General features: G+C 37.0%; 2 protein-coding genes across 2 annotated transcripts; both read left to right on the forward strand.

Moving 5' to 3' along the window:
• The first annotated feature begins 712 nt into the window (after positions 1–712).
• Positions 713–4140, forward strand: LOC149028050 (cysteine-rich receptor-like protein kinase 19). The gene is made up of 7 exons (XM_089147658.1): positions 713–1574; positions 1879–2010; positions 2268–2392; positions 2520–2733; positions 2928–3165; positions 3314–3470; positions 3615–4140. The coding sequence occupies exons 1-7, from the start codon at positions 734–736 to the stop codon at positions 3915–3917; spliced, it is 2010 nt and encodes a 669-aa protein (XP_089003784.1). The 5' UTR covers positions 713–733; the 3' UTR covers positions 3918–4140.
• A 6532-nt stretch (positions 4141–10672) lies between these two features.
• On the forward strand, positions 10673–14336 carry LOC149028051 (aluminum-activated malate transporter 8-like). Its single transcript, XM_089147663.1, has 6 exons — positions 10673–11136; positions 11258–11398; positions 11492–11764; positions 11939–12066; positions 12749–12892; positions 13487–14336. Exons 1-6 carry the CDS (start codon positions 10851–10853, stop codon positions 13964–13966), a joined length of 1452 nt encoding a protein of 483 aa, XP_089003789.1. The 5' UTR covers positions 10673–10850; the 3' UTR covers positions 13967–14336.
• The last annotated feature ends 626 nt before the right edge of the window (positions 14337–14962 follow it).

Genomic DNA, 14962 nt, shown 5'->3' on the forward strand with positions numbered 1-14962 from the left:
TCAGGTCCTTAGACCAAAATCAGGTCTCATTTTCAAGGAGTGAGAAAGGATCTCGTTTGGAAAAATAGAGAACCTGATCAAGTCCAAGCTCCTAGTCTAGTTGCACCGTTTCATGGTCTATTCGTTTGACAGCCTTTCGTTGAAGCTAATACTTCAATCACTTTTATTACCAAAAATGATGGAGATTCTTCTTAGATGATTTCCGTGATTGCCTTGTTTCACGGTTCAGAGTATACTTTTGCTTCTTCTCAATTGATTCGCTGAGGGAAAGAAAGTCCAGGACATTTGTGGGTTTGGGTTGATTCATAAAACGAACATGGTATGAATCCAACGTCAGAATATATGAAACAAGTGGTATGAAAATACGCTGCTAGATGACTGCTGGGTAGGTTTGCTGCAGAGGATTTGAACCCCGTTCCATACTCATAGAGATAGAGATGGGTGAAGGAAGGATCTCTCCGCTCATCTTTTTTCTTTCTTCCATTTCATGGAAGACTTGGACTCGAAAAGTCGTTCCAAGGGAGGTTGGAAAGCCAGTAGCAGCAACAAGACACTTGGAGTCAGTCGCACAAGGAGACTTTGTCTTGGAAGTTGAAAGTCATTTTTGCCGCCAATGAGGACCAAAGGCTTCTGATTCTGAAATTTTTTGGTTAAAGTGAGCTTAAAGACCTCTCCGTCTCCAAATCATTAATTTCCTCCATTCTATCTTCAATTCCTTCGCCAGAAGATCAAAATGGTTTACAGAGGGCAACTGCTGATCACCCTTTCAATCTTTTCTATTATTCTCTTTCTCATGTTGGGCAGTGTTACCATCACTGCCGCCGATCCCATTGCACACTCTTGTTCTTTGCTTTCCTATGCTAGTCGCACTTCAAATAGCAGCAGATACTTAGCCAACCTCGATCTCCTCCTACAATCTTTATCTTCTCATGCTAATGATACCTCCGGCACCGGATTCTATAACACTACCGTCGGCGATGGTGCTGATAAGGTCTATGGTCTTTTTCTTTGCCGAGGCGACCTCACATCTAATGAATGTCAAACTTGTATAGAGACAGCCAGTGCAGAGATCAAACAACTTTGTCCCAACAACACTGCAGCGGTGGCTTATTATGATAATTGTGTGTTTCGCTACGCAAACCAATCCATCTTCTCAGTTTTGCAACAAGAACCGTTCCGTTATGGTGCTGCTCTCCAAGATGTCACCAAATTGGATCAGTATAATCAATCAGTGTCAGGTTTGTTGAATCGGCTTCTGTATCAAGCAATCAATGGTTCTTCATTTGCTGCTGCTACTCCTCGGTACTATGCAGCTGGTCAAGAAGAATACTATACGGGCTTTGATACTATTTACGCGTTAGTGCAATGCACCCCAGATATAACTCCCATGGACTGCAATTATTGCTTAACTGGGAGCCTCAGTCTTGACGTTCCTAGGTTTCTCTATCCAAAACTGGGTGGTAGAATTCTTAAACCAAGTTGTAACTTAAGGTACGAGTTCAACAGTCCTTTCTATGAAACAACTACTCCACCACCTCCAGCTGCAACTACTCCACCAGTCCTCCCAACTGGTATGTATGTTTCTGCTGCAATGAAAGAAATTTTACTTTAGAATATTTCGTTATACTTTCTCAGTGTTACTGGGCCGGTGAAGGCCAATCTTGCAAAACCAGGACGCTTTTGTATCTGATTTCAGGATGTAACGGCTTTGAATTGTGTTCAGATCATCAAGATCTTTTAATGGTGTTTTCGTCACTTTCGGGTTTCGAGTTTATCTGTTCTTTATGAGTAGATAAATATTATCTTTTTTATGAGAGGGTAGTGGACTTAGAATTGTTATGGTACAAATCAACATAAAAATTCAATTTTGATTTATATATGCAGGGAAAGGGAGACGTTCAACTCAACTTACCATTATCCTAGTTGTTGTTAGTATTGTGACATTTATTGTGGTCATAATCATCTTTGTCCGCTGTCGAACTATTCGAAAGATGAAGTTCAAAGCTGAAGGTAAGAAAATATGATTTATAATTTTCAATCATTTGAAAATTCATCCAGATAACATGTCAAGGAAATTTCTTTGTCATGAGTTTTATCTTTTGATTAATTTGCCGATTAACTAGTTTGTAGCCAGGTTTGGATCATTATCATCTCATTATTGAGTGCAACTTTTTTCAGTGAAAAGCATGAAGTGTAATTCAAAATAACCATCTATTTTCATTGAATTGTTATTGGTTGTGAAATATTTTACATTTGCTTAAATGAAGGTGATCAGTTTGAGACTACAAGTGGTGACTGTATACAATTCAAATTTGATAAGATAAGAGCTGCTACAGACAACTTTTCAGATGAAAATAAGCTTGGAGAAGGAGGATTTGGAACTGTGTACAAGGTTATCTGATATTTCTTATTAAGTATTCTACATTACACTATATAGTATTCAATTTCAAATTAATACATGCAAATAATTTAAAAACAACATTGATGACATTACATTTTAACTTATATTTTATGCTTAGGGACGAAATCTTTTGAATGAACAAATAGTGGCTGTGAAGAGGCTCTCAAGAACTTCTCATCAGGGTGAAATAGAATTCAAGAATGAGGTTAAATTAGCCGCCAAGTTGCAGCATAGGAATCTTATTAGGATTCTTGGCTTCTCCACTGAAGGAGAAGAAAAAGTGCTCGTCTATGAATTTGTGCCTAATAAAAGTCTTGACCACTTTATTTTTGGTTTGGCTCTCTTCTTCCTTCCTTTGAACTTGAATACTTTTTTTTTTTTTTTCTTTTTCTTTTCTAATGAGACCTTTGAATTTGAATCTACAGTGATAGCCAAAAATAGTTGCCTCATGTTTTGACATTGATGAGCATATACTACATGATTTGTGTCTTAACGCTATATTTTCCCCCCTCTTGTATATATATAGATCCAAATGAAAGATTGCAATTGAGTTGGGAAAATCGTTACAATATCATTGAAGGGATTGCTCGAGGGCTTCTTTATCTTCATGAAGACTCTCCAACAAAGATTATCCATCGAGACCTAAAAGCCAGCAATATTTTGTTGGATGAGGAGATGAATCCAAAAATTGCAGATTTTGGTATGGCAAGGTTCTTTCTAGTTAACCAATCTCAAACTAAAACTGGAAGGGTTGTTGGAACATAGTAAGTTCAAGCTCTCTGAATGCTCGTACCATTGTTAAAAGCTTCGGATGAAATGTTTGAGAATATTTGGTATATATATATATATAATCGTCAACTAATAGCCATCCTCTAAACTTGGAACTAATTAATCATACTAAATGCAATACAGTGGATATATGGCACCTGAATATGTAATGCATGGGCAAATCTCTGTTAAGACAGATGTGTTCAGCTATGGAGTCTTACTATTAGAGATCGTGAGCGGCCGATCAAACAAAAATTCAGATCAACTAACTGGAAGCATGGAGGGTGGCCTTCTCAGCTATGTAAGTAGTAACACTTAACAAGCAATTGAGTATATCAAGAGTCTAAAGTACTATGTATAATGTGGAGTGTCTTGGTGCCATTTGTATGCGAATGCAAAGAATTTGTTTTAATTGACCTGTATATGTGTTGATATATTGTTGTAGGCTTGGATGAAATGGTCGCAGGAAGAAACTTCGTCATTGATAGATCCAAATTTGAGAGGAAACTACGATACATCTGAAGTTATTAGATGCATTCATATTGGACTGTTATGTGTTCAAGAAAATGTATCAAACAGACCCACCATGGCCACTGTTGTTCTCATGCTCAATAGCTACTCTGTCTCTCTCCCACAGCCTACATCAGCAGCTTTTCTACTTGGTAGGGAATTCTCAGGTCTACCCACAAATCAATCAGAAAGAAAATCGATAAATGAAGTGTCACTTACTAGCTTATCTGCACGGTAGTACTGTTCGTGAACAAACAAGTTCAGCAAAAAAATACAAGTGTTGGTGAAAAAGCAAGTGCACTATAAGTCTCGTGGATCCGGACCTAATTAATGGCCTGAGAGTCTTGACACATTACAGTTGCTTTCAGGTATCTGAAAAATGTTGGACTCTATCAAGGTTCCATCCGTAAGATCATAAGGGACTGACAAAGCCACATTAGGTCAATTGCATCAAAGTGATATTTCACCAAATATGGCAAAGTTTTATTGTCATAAGATTCTATTTTATAAAATGTAATCTTTGGTAATCCAGTGCATGAATGTGTAAAGTGATCATCATCAATACTAGAACATTACTGACTTCCAAACCGAAAGACCTAACTTAATTAAGCATGGCACACCAAGAATTAAGACATTTGGAGACTTGGTCTTAGGAAGAAGAAAAAAAAGAAAGTTATTTAAATTGGGGCTTTTTTACTTGGAAAAAAAAATGGAATATAAGTCTGTAATCATAATATTGAAAATACAGTGTCTTGTTTAAGAAAAAAAAAATCACACAAGATGGTAGGATTGGACTGGACCAACTCAACCCATGAGACGACCCCTTTAGGGTAGTTAAAAATTATCTTATTAATTATCCGCAGGTTTGGATCAGCCTAAAGTCAGTGAGAACTCCTAACCAAACCCTAAACAACTCCTTAACTTTTCTTTACAAGCAGGGAAATTTTTATTTATGTGAATTGAGTGAACCAGAAAGCTTATAAATTTTAAGAAACTAAATGAAATTTGGTAAAATTTCAAACTTATATTTCTCTTTACCCCATAGACAAAATAGTCATTTTAATTTCAAAGTTAACAAAAAATTAACCGTGGGTTACTTGATATTTTGAAAAAAGTCAAATATTAACAGTTTGAAATATTTCATATTTAAAGTGGACAGTCAAGAATTTAAGCCCAATTTAAGTGGGTGCCGTGAAAAGAACTCTAAAAATTATCTTATTAATTATTCGCATTCAATAAACAATGTATCACACACAACGGGCCACGCTGTGTTGGATTAGTCTAAACCTAACCCTATCCTAACCTAAATCCCCAAACCAAACTTTATTAGGATTTGAATACTCCTCACCAAACCCTATCTTGTAAAGGTTCTTCTAAGCCCGACTCACACTGATTTACCTTGAAAAGGTCAAGTTAGTCCTGTTTAACCTGATCAGCCTGATTTTTAAATTAAAAACAAACAAAATGCATAGGTTAATATCACCGAGGTGATTTGAATTCAAGACCTCTTATCAATTATATAGTTGAACACTTGGCTAAAAAATTATAATTATTCAAACTCAAATCATTGAGGGTGTTGGACTGAGGGTTAGACCCGAACTCTACGCGACCCTATAGGGCCAATTATTTTGTAATCTAAACCCACCCTCTAGCTTAAAAAGTTTGAGCCAGGCTCAGATCAGGCTCAAGATGAAATTGGGGTGATTCAGACTAACAAGGTTTTATTGGCACCCCTAAGATGTAAGATCCAAGATGTCACTGAGAACTAGAATACCCGAGTCAGTGCCCTGAAGAACCACATTTTTTGTGTGGTTCAATCCCTACGCTCGAAACCAATTTACCAAATTTTATTTTATTCATTGGCTGTCAACCCTGTCAGGCCCAAAGATTCTGGGCCTAGAAATCAGCGAACGAGGACCTATTTTTCTCATGGATTTGGAAGTAAAAAGAAAAATATATCGTTGCTCCTCTTCTCTCCTCTCCTCTCCTCTCCTTCCTTTGATCTATAGAATAGTGCTTGTTGATTAACTTGAGTAAGAGAGGCTGGTAGTCATTGACAATTTCCTGGCCAAAACGAGTAAAATCTATCGGATCAGATTTCTTGGCTGAGACCGGATTTGCAAATATTATGATATTGGATGATTTTGGTACAGAGGCCTGAATTTAAATTAAAACAGGTTTTATGGTGCTTAATTGTTGCTTATTAAGATCAAATCAGATGGGTTAGTCAGGAATGATCACTTTGATGGAGCCCAAGTGTCCTGCACTTAGTGCATGCCCATATGTTGTTGATGTTCCCCTTGAATGGTTTCATTTTTTCTTTCTTGAGGGATGATATATAAAGCAGGAAGAGGTGGAGAATTAATGATAATATCCAAACAAATTTAGTGGGCAATATGGATAATATTTCAAATTAGCTATGGTTGATGACAAAATTAATGAGACATTTTCTCAAGGTTTATTTTGTTTCTTCTAGCTTTAGGAAATTATTAGGTTAAGTAAGTTAATATAATATCCTGTAGGAAAAGAAAAAATGTGCGAAAATGAATAAATAAAAAATATTATTTCTTGTTAAATCAAAAGTATAAATGCACTTTATTAAAATTCAGTTAAAAGAAAGCATATAAGAATAAAAGCCATGCTTCACTTTAGAGTTAATTAAGCTTATACATCCAATCCCATCCAACTCAATCAATTAAATCTTATCACAACTTAATTATAAACAAAAAAGATGAGGGAACAAGATCCACTCCCCAAAGTTTTAGGATTAAAACTAACTCACCAGGAATATTAGCTCAGATAATGCTTCTTTAGCTTGACCAGATCAGGATTTTAGTGATTGAACATTTTGTAACCCATCCGATCGAGTCAATCTGTCCCTAGCCCTGATTTAAACATGTTTTCTCACACTCGAACCCACCAATCGACCAGCTAACCATTAATCTCTATTATACTAAGATTTTAAGCAGGTTGGGTAACCCAAGCTGGTGATCTTGATCTGGGTCAGTTCTGGTTCAACGAGTTTTCGGTTTAGATACTTAACTGTGTTAGTGCTTATTAACCTGACAAGCCAAGCCAGTGTGACGAGCATTATAAAATTCTCCACCAGCTAGAAATATTGTTCATGAGGATCTTCGACAGATGGTTATGGTGCTTATTCTGATCAGATCAACTGGGTCAGTCAGATACCACTTAAAGGAACCCAATGGAATTAGAGGTCATAGTGTCCTACACGTGCAACAAAAGTCCCCCATATTATAGTGACCTTCGGAGAGGACAAAAAGAAGAAAATTTTGATGTGCCCATATGTTGATCTTCTCTTTTATCTTTTATCTTTTATCTTTTATCTTTTGTTTGCTTCACAGATGAAAGATGATAGATAGACCAAAACTTATAAGATGTAAGGAGGAGAAAAAAGGCAAACCATTTGCTTTATGAGACAATGACCTGAAATGATAATAAAAAGAAAAATGACAAGTGAAATGGCAGATTGGTGTCCAGAAGAATATTTATATTCCATAAAAATATTCACATATTCTTAATGTCCAACCAATAGTGAAGTTCTTCCATCTCCATCGATCAAAATGATGGTGTAAGTTACAAAATGGTTTTTATTCTGAGTTGGGCCGGTTTTGCTTCATTCCCTCATTTTCCGTAGAGCTAGCCAATGTACGGAGATGGGTAGCATGGAAAAGGGAAATCTGAGGCAGGATAAGGTTCTGAGAGAAGAGAGGAGGAGATGGGTTTGCTTCGCTGTTTTCCCCTTACTTTGAAGTTTGAAAGTTGAAACTCCTGTCCATTCATTATTCTCTAGATCTGTTGATTCGAGTGATTGCCCTTTAGGTAAGCTTTTCTTAAATTCAGCTTATAACAAGATTGTGAGTGCATGGAAAGATGAAAAGCAATTTCTATTGTCATGAATGTGTTACTTCAGAACCCCAAAAAGAAATCAGAAATGCATTGGAAACCCATAGCAATGGAAAAGCAAGGTTGCCCATTGTAGAGTCAGGACCTTGTCACTATTAACTGATTTGTTGGACCAGTCCATTCATGCTGAGTCTTGTAATTTGTTTCTAGTAGAGAAGAGAATATTAAAAATGAGTTCCAGATTTAAGTTGGATAAGATTTGATTTGTTTATAAGAATGTAACATTAGTATAATTAATAGATAGAATATTTGAAAAGAGAGTATGGAGGAACCAGGCATGAGTTCTTATTTTAGTAAGGATATTGAGTCATCATCATGGCAATTCGCCTTTAAGGGTTGGTGGAGGTTAAATCAAGCTCGAAGAGCTAGCTAGTAATCTCTGTATACCAATATCAACCCAAGTTACTCTTTAAGAAACCTAGCTATTTGGAATAGGGAAGGGTAGACAGTCAAATTGACAATACTGTTTATATCATTATATGCTTGTGTCGATTGCACTGGTCACTGGTGTACAGCAATGATGGCAAAATGGTGAGAAACCAAGTTGAAATCAACCCACTTACATGAAACAAGCTCACTTCACAATCAAAGACCTAGTGAATGACTCACGAACCCTATTTTGGTTATCATCGGGAACACTTATGATTAGCCACACTTACAGCTGATTATCATTTAGGTATGCAAATTGCACTCACCAAAAGATCAAACAAAAGTACCAAACTACTGTAGAAGGATTAGAATAGTCTGAAATATGCTAAACATCATGTTTGTATGAAATTGGAATGTGATACTCTTTCAAATATAAGGTGCAGGGTGTTTATGATGTATTAGGTGAACATATATACATTAATTTAACTACATCTAACATAAGGTGCAAGGTGTTTATGATGTATTAAGTGAACATATACGTTAATTTAACTCCATCTAATGTCAATGGCTGTGCGTGAATTTTTTCTTCCATTTATTGTTTGGATTGATGAAGTATTCCTCTATTCATAGAGGATGACTTGAACACTATCTTAAGGTATACAAACCCTCCTTCCTAAGATTTTTGTATGTTTCAAATTACTTTCACGATACTACTCATCATGGGTGGAGGAAAACTCAATCGATCCTGATTTTTTATTATCCTGAAGAAAGGTTTTCTTTCTTGTCCACACCCTAAGTCAAAAGGAAGTTTCACAATTAGGATCATTATTACTCTCTAACCTATTGTGCCAAGTCCCACGGCCCTTAAAGAGTGTCCATAGAGTTAGAAAGCAATCTAAGTGCAACAAAATCGTTCACTATTTGGTGAAGAAATTTGGACAATTTAATTATTTGGAAGCTTTTAAAGCCCTAGTAAAACTATTTCGGTTGCTCCAATTGATACAACAGAAATCATACAATTTGGATTATTTGCTCAAGCTGATATGTGCGTGGGATATGGTTGTTAAATCAAGTAGTTCTCATATTCTACATTGGATACGGGGACAAATTTTAGACAGACTGGTTGAGCCTTGCTATAGAGCTCTTGGTTCTGAGCTGCTTGTTACTCACCTTGACTCCCATTTCCCTTTACCCAAAAATTGAAGTTTTGTACAGCCCTGGACAGTTTTTCATCCACTTGGCGACTTTCTCTGGATATTTTTTGCTAGGGTTCTCATTCATTCCAGGCTAGGCTTTCAACATTTGACATGCAACAGATAAATGGGCATCTATATATACCTTGGGTCATGAATGTCAAATTCCAATCTTGCAGTGCATGACAGCATTTTAAAAGCAATGGAAATCCTTCACTTCAGTTCTTACACTCTCTGGTGCCAGTGTGGGTTTCAGTTTCACCTCTAATGAGTGGTATCAGTGTGCTATACCTTCTTTTAAGGTTCTATACTTCTATGGTCCAAATGAGTGAGTGGGCCAGTGGCTAGTCTCCACAGAGAAGCAAGGAAGGGGAGTTTCTAATGGTGCATGGGTTGTCTTGGGGTAGGTACTTCCTATACCAGATTTTGTGACCTAAAAGCAAGGGATTCGAACTCATCTTCATCCCCTCAACAGTGCAGCGAAAATGTATAATATTACACAGTGCACACTGACTCAGAATGATAAAACACAAATCTCTTGGGTTCTTTCTTTTGGTTGAGGAATTAAGGGTTGTCCTAACTGAGTAGTTAACTCGTCTTTAACCACAAACCACCAAGCAAAACTCGTTCCCTGTCCAAACCAAATCGCAGCAAACTCTTGAATTAATAGTGGATTACAGTGCATGCGTACACTTTACAGTAGCTTTTCGGCTAGTATCACCATCACAGTGAACAATTTGAATCCTTGGCGCACTAAGGAGAGAGAGAGACACACAGACATGTAGGACTGTACGGTGAGTCGGCATGGCATTGGGATCGGGAATTAACCATTACCTGACAAATATTTGAAGGATGTCTGAAAGCCTTCCTTTTATGACTTCTAGTGTATACCGTTCCAAGCCATGAAATCGGTTTGGATCTGAGTTTTAACCTTAAGACACCCAAAGAAAATCTTGATTTGTCTTCTTGGTTGAGGAATTAAGGGTTATCCTAACTGAGTAGTTAACTCGTCTTTAACCACAAACCACCAAGCAAAACTCGTTCCCTGTCCAAACCAAATCGCAGCAAACTCTTGAATTAATAGTGGATTACAGTGCATGCGTACACTTTACAGTAGCTTTTCGGCTAGTATCACCATCACAGTGAACAATTTGAATCCTTGGCGCACTAAGGAGAGAGAGAGACACACAGACATGTAGGACTGTACGGTGAGTCGGCATGGCATTGGGATCGGGAATTAACCATTACCTGACAAATATTTGAAGGATGTCTGAAAGCCTTCCTTTTATGACTTCTAGTGTATACCGTTTCAAGCCATGAAATCGGTTTGGATCTGAGTTTTAACCTTAAGACACCCAAAGAAAATCTTGATTTGTCTTCTTGTCGTACGCAAAAAGCACATCCCATCTACACGCCAATTAAAGTAATACACAGCCCACCCCAACTTTTCTCCTTATAAATGAAGGCAGGCTTCTCAGTTTCTCTCACAATAGTTCAACCCAAGCTTCCTAGCATTCCTCTTCTCTAGCTAGACACCAACATTTCTCTCCTGCTGTCCATTATCCGTGTCATATTACCAAGACGGAAAAGAAGGAAAAGCAAAGCAAACCAACCCAACGAAGCGTTCTTTTCTGTTTTGATTATCAGTGAACGCAAGCTTGCCTTTCCTCACTAGTACAGGAATGGAGATCGGTTCATCAAGCCACGAGAAGGCCGGGCTTTTTGCTCGTGGGTGGTGGTGGCTCAAGGCACTGCCTATGAAGTTCAAAGCCATGATAGTTGGGTTGGTAGAGACGATACTCAAGGTGGGTAAAGATGACCCAAGAAGGGTAATTCACTCTCTGAAAGTGGGCATTGCCCTCACCTTGGTTTCACTAATCTACTACTTTAGACCCCTCTATGATGGGTTTGGAGCTGCCGGTATGTGGGCCATCTTAACCGTGGTGGTCGTCTTTGAATTTACAGTTGGTAAGCCTTGCTCAAAACATTCCTTGCAGGCCTAGGCCCCCATTTCTCATATACATGCAACCCACAAGTCATTATAGACAAATGCTTAATTATGAGATCATAAATAAAATGTCTGTTTCAGGTGCAACCTTGGGTAAAGGTCTAAACAGAACCATTGCAACATTACTTGCTGGTGCTCTTGGTTTAGGAGCTCATCAGTTAGCTAGTCTCTGTGGACATAGAGGAGAACCCATCATTCTTGGCCTCTCTACCTTCTTACTAGGTACAATTTGATACTCATATATACATTAATATCCATGCTAATGCTACTCTAGCTTGATTAAATTGATGAATATTCAATTCTGACGTGTTACAGCCGCGACATCAACATTCTCGCGATTTTTTCCAAGGATCAAGCAAAGATATGACTATGGGGTGGTGATATTCATATTGACATTCAGTCTAGTATCGGTATCTGGCTATCGAGTAGACAAGATTATAGAATTGGCACATCAGAGACTATCAACAATCATCATTGGTGGTTTTACATGTGTGGCCGTCTCCATTTTCGTCTGTCCTGTGTGGGCCGGTGAAGACCTTCATAACATGGTAGCACAAAACATGGAAAAGATTGCAAGCTTCCTAGAAGGTAAAATTCTTCTTCTAACTGATCAGTAATTAGCAAGTGCATTGTACCTTTCTACATAAAATAAAGATTTCAATACAACCCACAAACCACCCAACATACTTTGCTTTTGTTTCATTCTATTTCTATATTCGAATCTACAGAAAAACTCACTAAGAATAATACTACAACTTGCAGGTTTTGAAGGAGAATATTTTAGCCGAAGCCCTGAGGATGGAGACAAACCTGTGACTTCTAAAGACGAAAACCCATTGCTTGTGGCATATAAAAGTGTTCTCAATTCAAAACCCACTGAAGAATCTTTGGTGAGTAGAATCTCTCGCTCTTCTTCTCTAGGTTTTATCTAGGCAGAAGCAGAACTGTCTGGGGGCAGCTTTTTCTTGTGGCCAGCAATGAAACCAACACCACTACATGTCATAAAGTATTGCTACTGTTTTGATTGTTAATGATCTCCAATGGCTGTTATACATGGAACTCCACTTACCAAGAATAAGCAGTAATGATTCTAAAAGAATCTCACAGCAAAGGCAGTCACCTCCTAGTCGCTTAAGAATAACTTGGTAGATTTCACTCTTCAAATTTTCCAATTAAAAGAGAGTGATCAAGAACATTAAATGAATGAGTTTTGATTATCCATAGTCACTCCTCACTTTCATTTAAAAAAAAATAAAAAATAGATGCATGCTAGCCAAAAGCTACTAAAGAAGAACTGTGGACAGTGATATAAACTAAAATTGCATAGGAGTGATATTGAGGCCTTGAGCCATTAATTGTCTAATAAAACATTGGAATCCTTGATGGCATCTAAGGATATACCATGAAATTCAAAATCATCAATACAGTAAGGGAAAAAGGGACTTTAACTTTTTTTGGTAAGAAGAAAATTCATTCACTAAAAGAATCAGTACAACCAATGAAATCTGCTTTACATAAAAGAGAGCTTAACTTAGAGGTACCGGTTAATTGATGTTTGTCAATTTTTTGTAGGCTAATTTTGCAAGATGGGAACCAGGCCACGGGAGTTTCAGGTTTCGTCATCCATGGAAGCAATATCTGCAAATTGGAAGTTTAAATCGAAAATGCGCATACCTAATTGAAGCTCTTAATGGCTGCATGAACTCCGAATTCCAGGTATTACTACTAGACCATTTTTCCTTCTTTTTTTCCCTTGATTCTCATAAGAAGTCGTCAAAGAAATATCTCCATCACCACACCTCTCAAAATTTTCAGTTTTATTTGAATGAATATAATTTATGTAAGGTGTTTATTATTATTATCCTCAACGAAATAACCTTCTTTTGATTGACTTAAGGTATTTGAGTCAAAGAGGAGAATTTTCAAACAATTTGATCATTCCTTTTTTTTAATTTTTTTTATTTTAATAATCTGTAAATAATTCCATTGCTAGAAATTGAATCGGATCTCCTGGACAAAAGCCAGATATTCTAACATGATGACAATGAAATAAAATACTTTAAAAGTTACTTATCATTATATCATTTTCAAAAAATATAATTATACTTCGTCCAATAAAAAGAAGTATGGATACTCTAGGGCTAAAAAACAACATTTCTTTTCTTTTTCTTTTTCTTTCTTTCTTTTTTTTTTTTTTTTTTTTTTTTTTTTTTTTTTTTTTTTTTTTTTTTTTTGTTCTGTCATTTTCCCTTGTATGTGTGTCTTTGCTCCATTTAAGTCTAACCAGTCTTGTGTCTATTATTCTTGCAGATGCCACCTGAATTCCGAAAGAAAATTCAGAAGGCCTGTACAGACATGAGCTTGGGATGTGGCAAAGCCTTGAAGGAATTGGCCTTAGCAATCACAGAGATGAGGCAACCTTGCTTGGCTGATCTCCCAGTTGAAAGTGCCAAAAACGCTGCCAGTGACCTTAAGGCCACACTCAAAACCGCAATACTAGAGAACTCAGACCTCTTAGCCATAATGCCAGGGGCCACAGTTGCTTCACTGCTAGTTGAGATTGTTAACTGCACCGACAAGATTGCAGAATCTGTCCATGAACTCGCCAACTTAGCTCATTTCAAGAATGTCGACCCAACAGTAACACCTGAAAAACCACAATTACTACACAGGGGATCCATAAAACCACTTTCAGGTGATGAAAGTCCTCATGTTGTGATCACAATACTTGACTCTCCTGCAACTAAGACTGGAATCGCTAATCCTGAATGTGTAAATAAACCTTGCTGACATTCAAACAAACATAAGACACCCAGAACTGTAATACTCCAGAACAATGCCAACATCCAAGGGAAAGTGGTAGATACAATTTTTTTTCTTCTTTACATATGTATTTGTCCTTTCTTTTTCAGTAAATGAGGCAACCCTTTATTTTTCTGGAGTCAGATATGGTGCTTCTTCTTTTCCTTCGGTTACTCAAAATAAACCCTTAATTTGGATCAATCAAGGGCTGTCTTTCATTCTCCTTTGTATTTTTTTTGAGGTCAAGACATCGTAACAGCCTCCAGTTAAAATTGTTGAAATAAGCTTACATAGGAAGATTAGAAAGGATCATTGACTCAGGAGCAAGTGAGAATCCCGATCATCTTCTACTCTCTATATCAAATAAATGATACATTTTTTCACAGAGAAATTTCATTTTTTTCTTCTCTCAACTTTAAATCTTAAATCATTACCATGCTTCCATTACCCACTATTTTGTGTGAAAATCAAAAGTTATAAACTGACACATCATTGACCACTCATCTTGGACAGAAATTTGAGGGCGGCAACACTGCCTCATCAGGAAGCTCACTGGCATCATTCTGGGCATCATTCTGTATAACTTTTTTTCACCATGCCAAGATAATAAAATAGAGGAATTTAGTAAGTTAGATTAAAATGATGATTGTATCATATTTTCATATGTTTTAGAAAGTACAAGTGTCAGGTGGTCGGTTCTACTAACATAATAGTAAGCAACTTGGAATTTAAATACAGATATTAAAACGCCAAAAAGAGATAGTAAAGAATGTGGGTTTTAAAGTGGGGTTAAAGTGGGCTGATCCGCTTGACCTTGTAGAGTCTACAATTAAAGGCTTGTAATGATCATGAGTCATGATAAACCAAAGATACTGATTTTGACATCAGAAATTGATGCTGAAATTAGCTTTTGTGTTGATTAATATTTCGTTCACCATAAGTCAAACTGCAGGTCTCCTTAACTAGAACCATACATTAAGAAAT

This window comes from Hakea prostrata, chromosome 1, assembly GCF_041222555.1.
Source record: "Hakea prostrata isolate BN-2017 chromosome 1, UWA_Hpros_2, whole genome shotgun sequence".
Classification (NCBI taxonomy): domain Eukaryota; kingdom Viridiplantae; phylum Streptophyta; class Magnoliopsida; order Proteales; family Proteaceae; genus Hakea; species Hakea prostrata.

Coding starts and splice junctions, on each gene's coding strand:
- LOC149028051 (XM_089147663.1), top strand. CDS start 10,851: ATGGAGATCGGTTCATCAAGCCACGAGAAGGCCGGGCTTTTTGCTCGT. Junction 11,137..11,257: donor CGTCTTTGAATTTACAGTTG/GTAAGCCTTGCT, acceptor TGTCTGTTTCAG/GTGCAACCTTGGGTAAAGGT. Junction 12,893..13,486: donor GCATGAACTCCGAATTCCAG/GTATTACTACTA, acceptor TTATTCTTGCAG/ATGCCACCTGAATTCCGAAA.
- LOC149028050 (XM_089147658.1), top strand. CDS start 734: ATGGTTTACAGAGGGCAACTGCTGATCACCCTTTCAATCTTTTCTATT. Junction 3,166..3,313: donor GGAAGGGTTGTTGGAACATA/GTAAGTTCAAGC, acceptor AATGCAATACAG/TGGATATATGGCACCTGAAT. Junction 3,471..3,614: donor AGGGTGGCCTTCTCAGCTAT/GTAAGTAGTAAC, acceptor ATATTGTTGTAG/GCTTGGATGAAATGGTCGCA.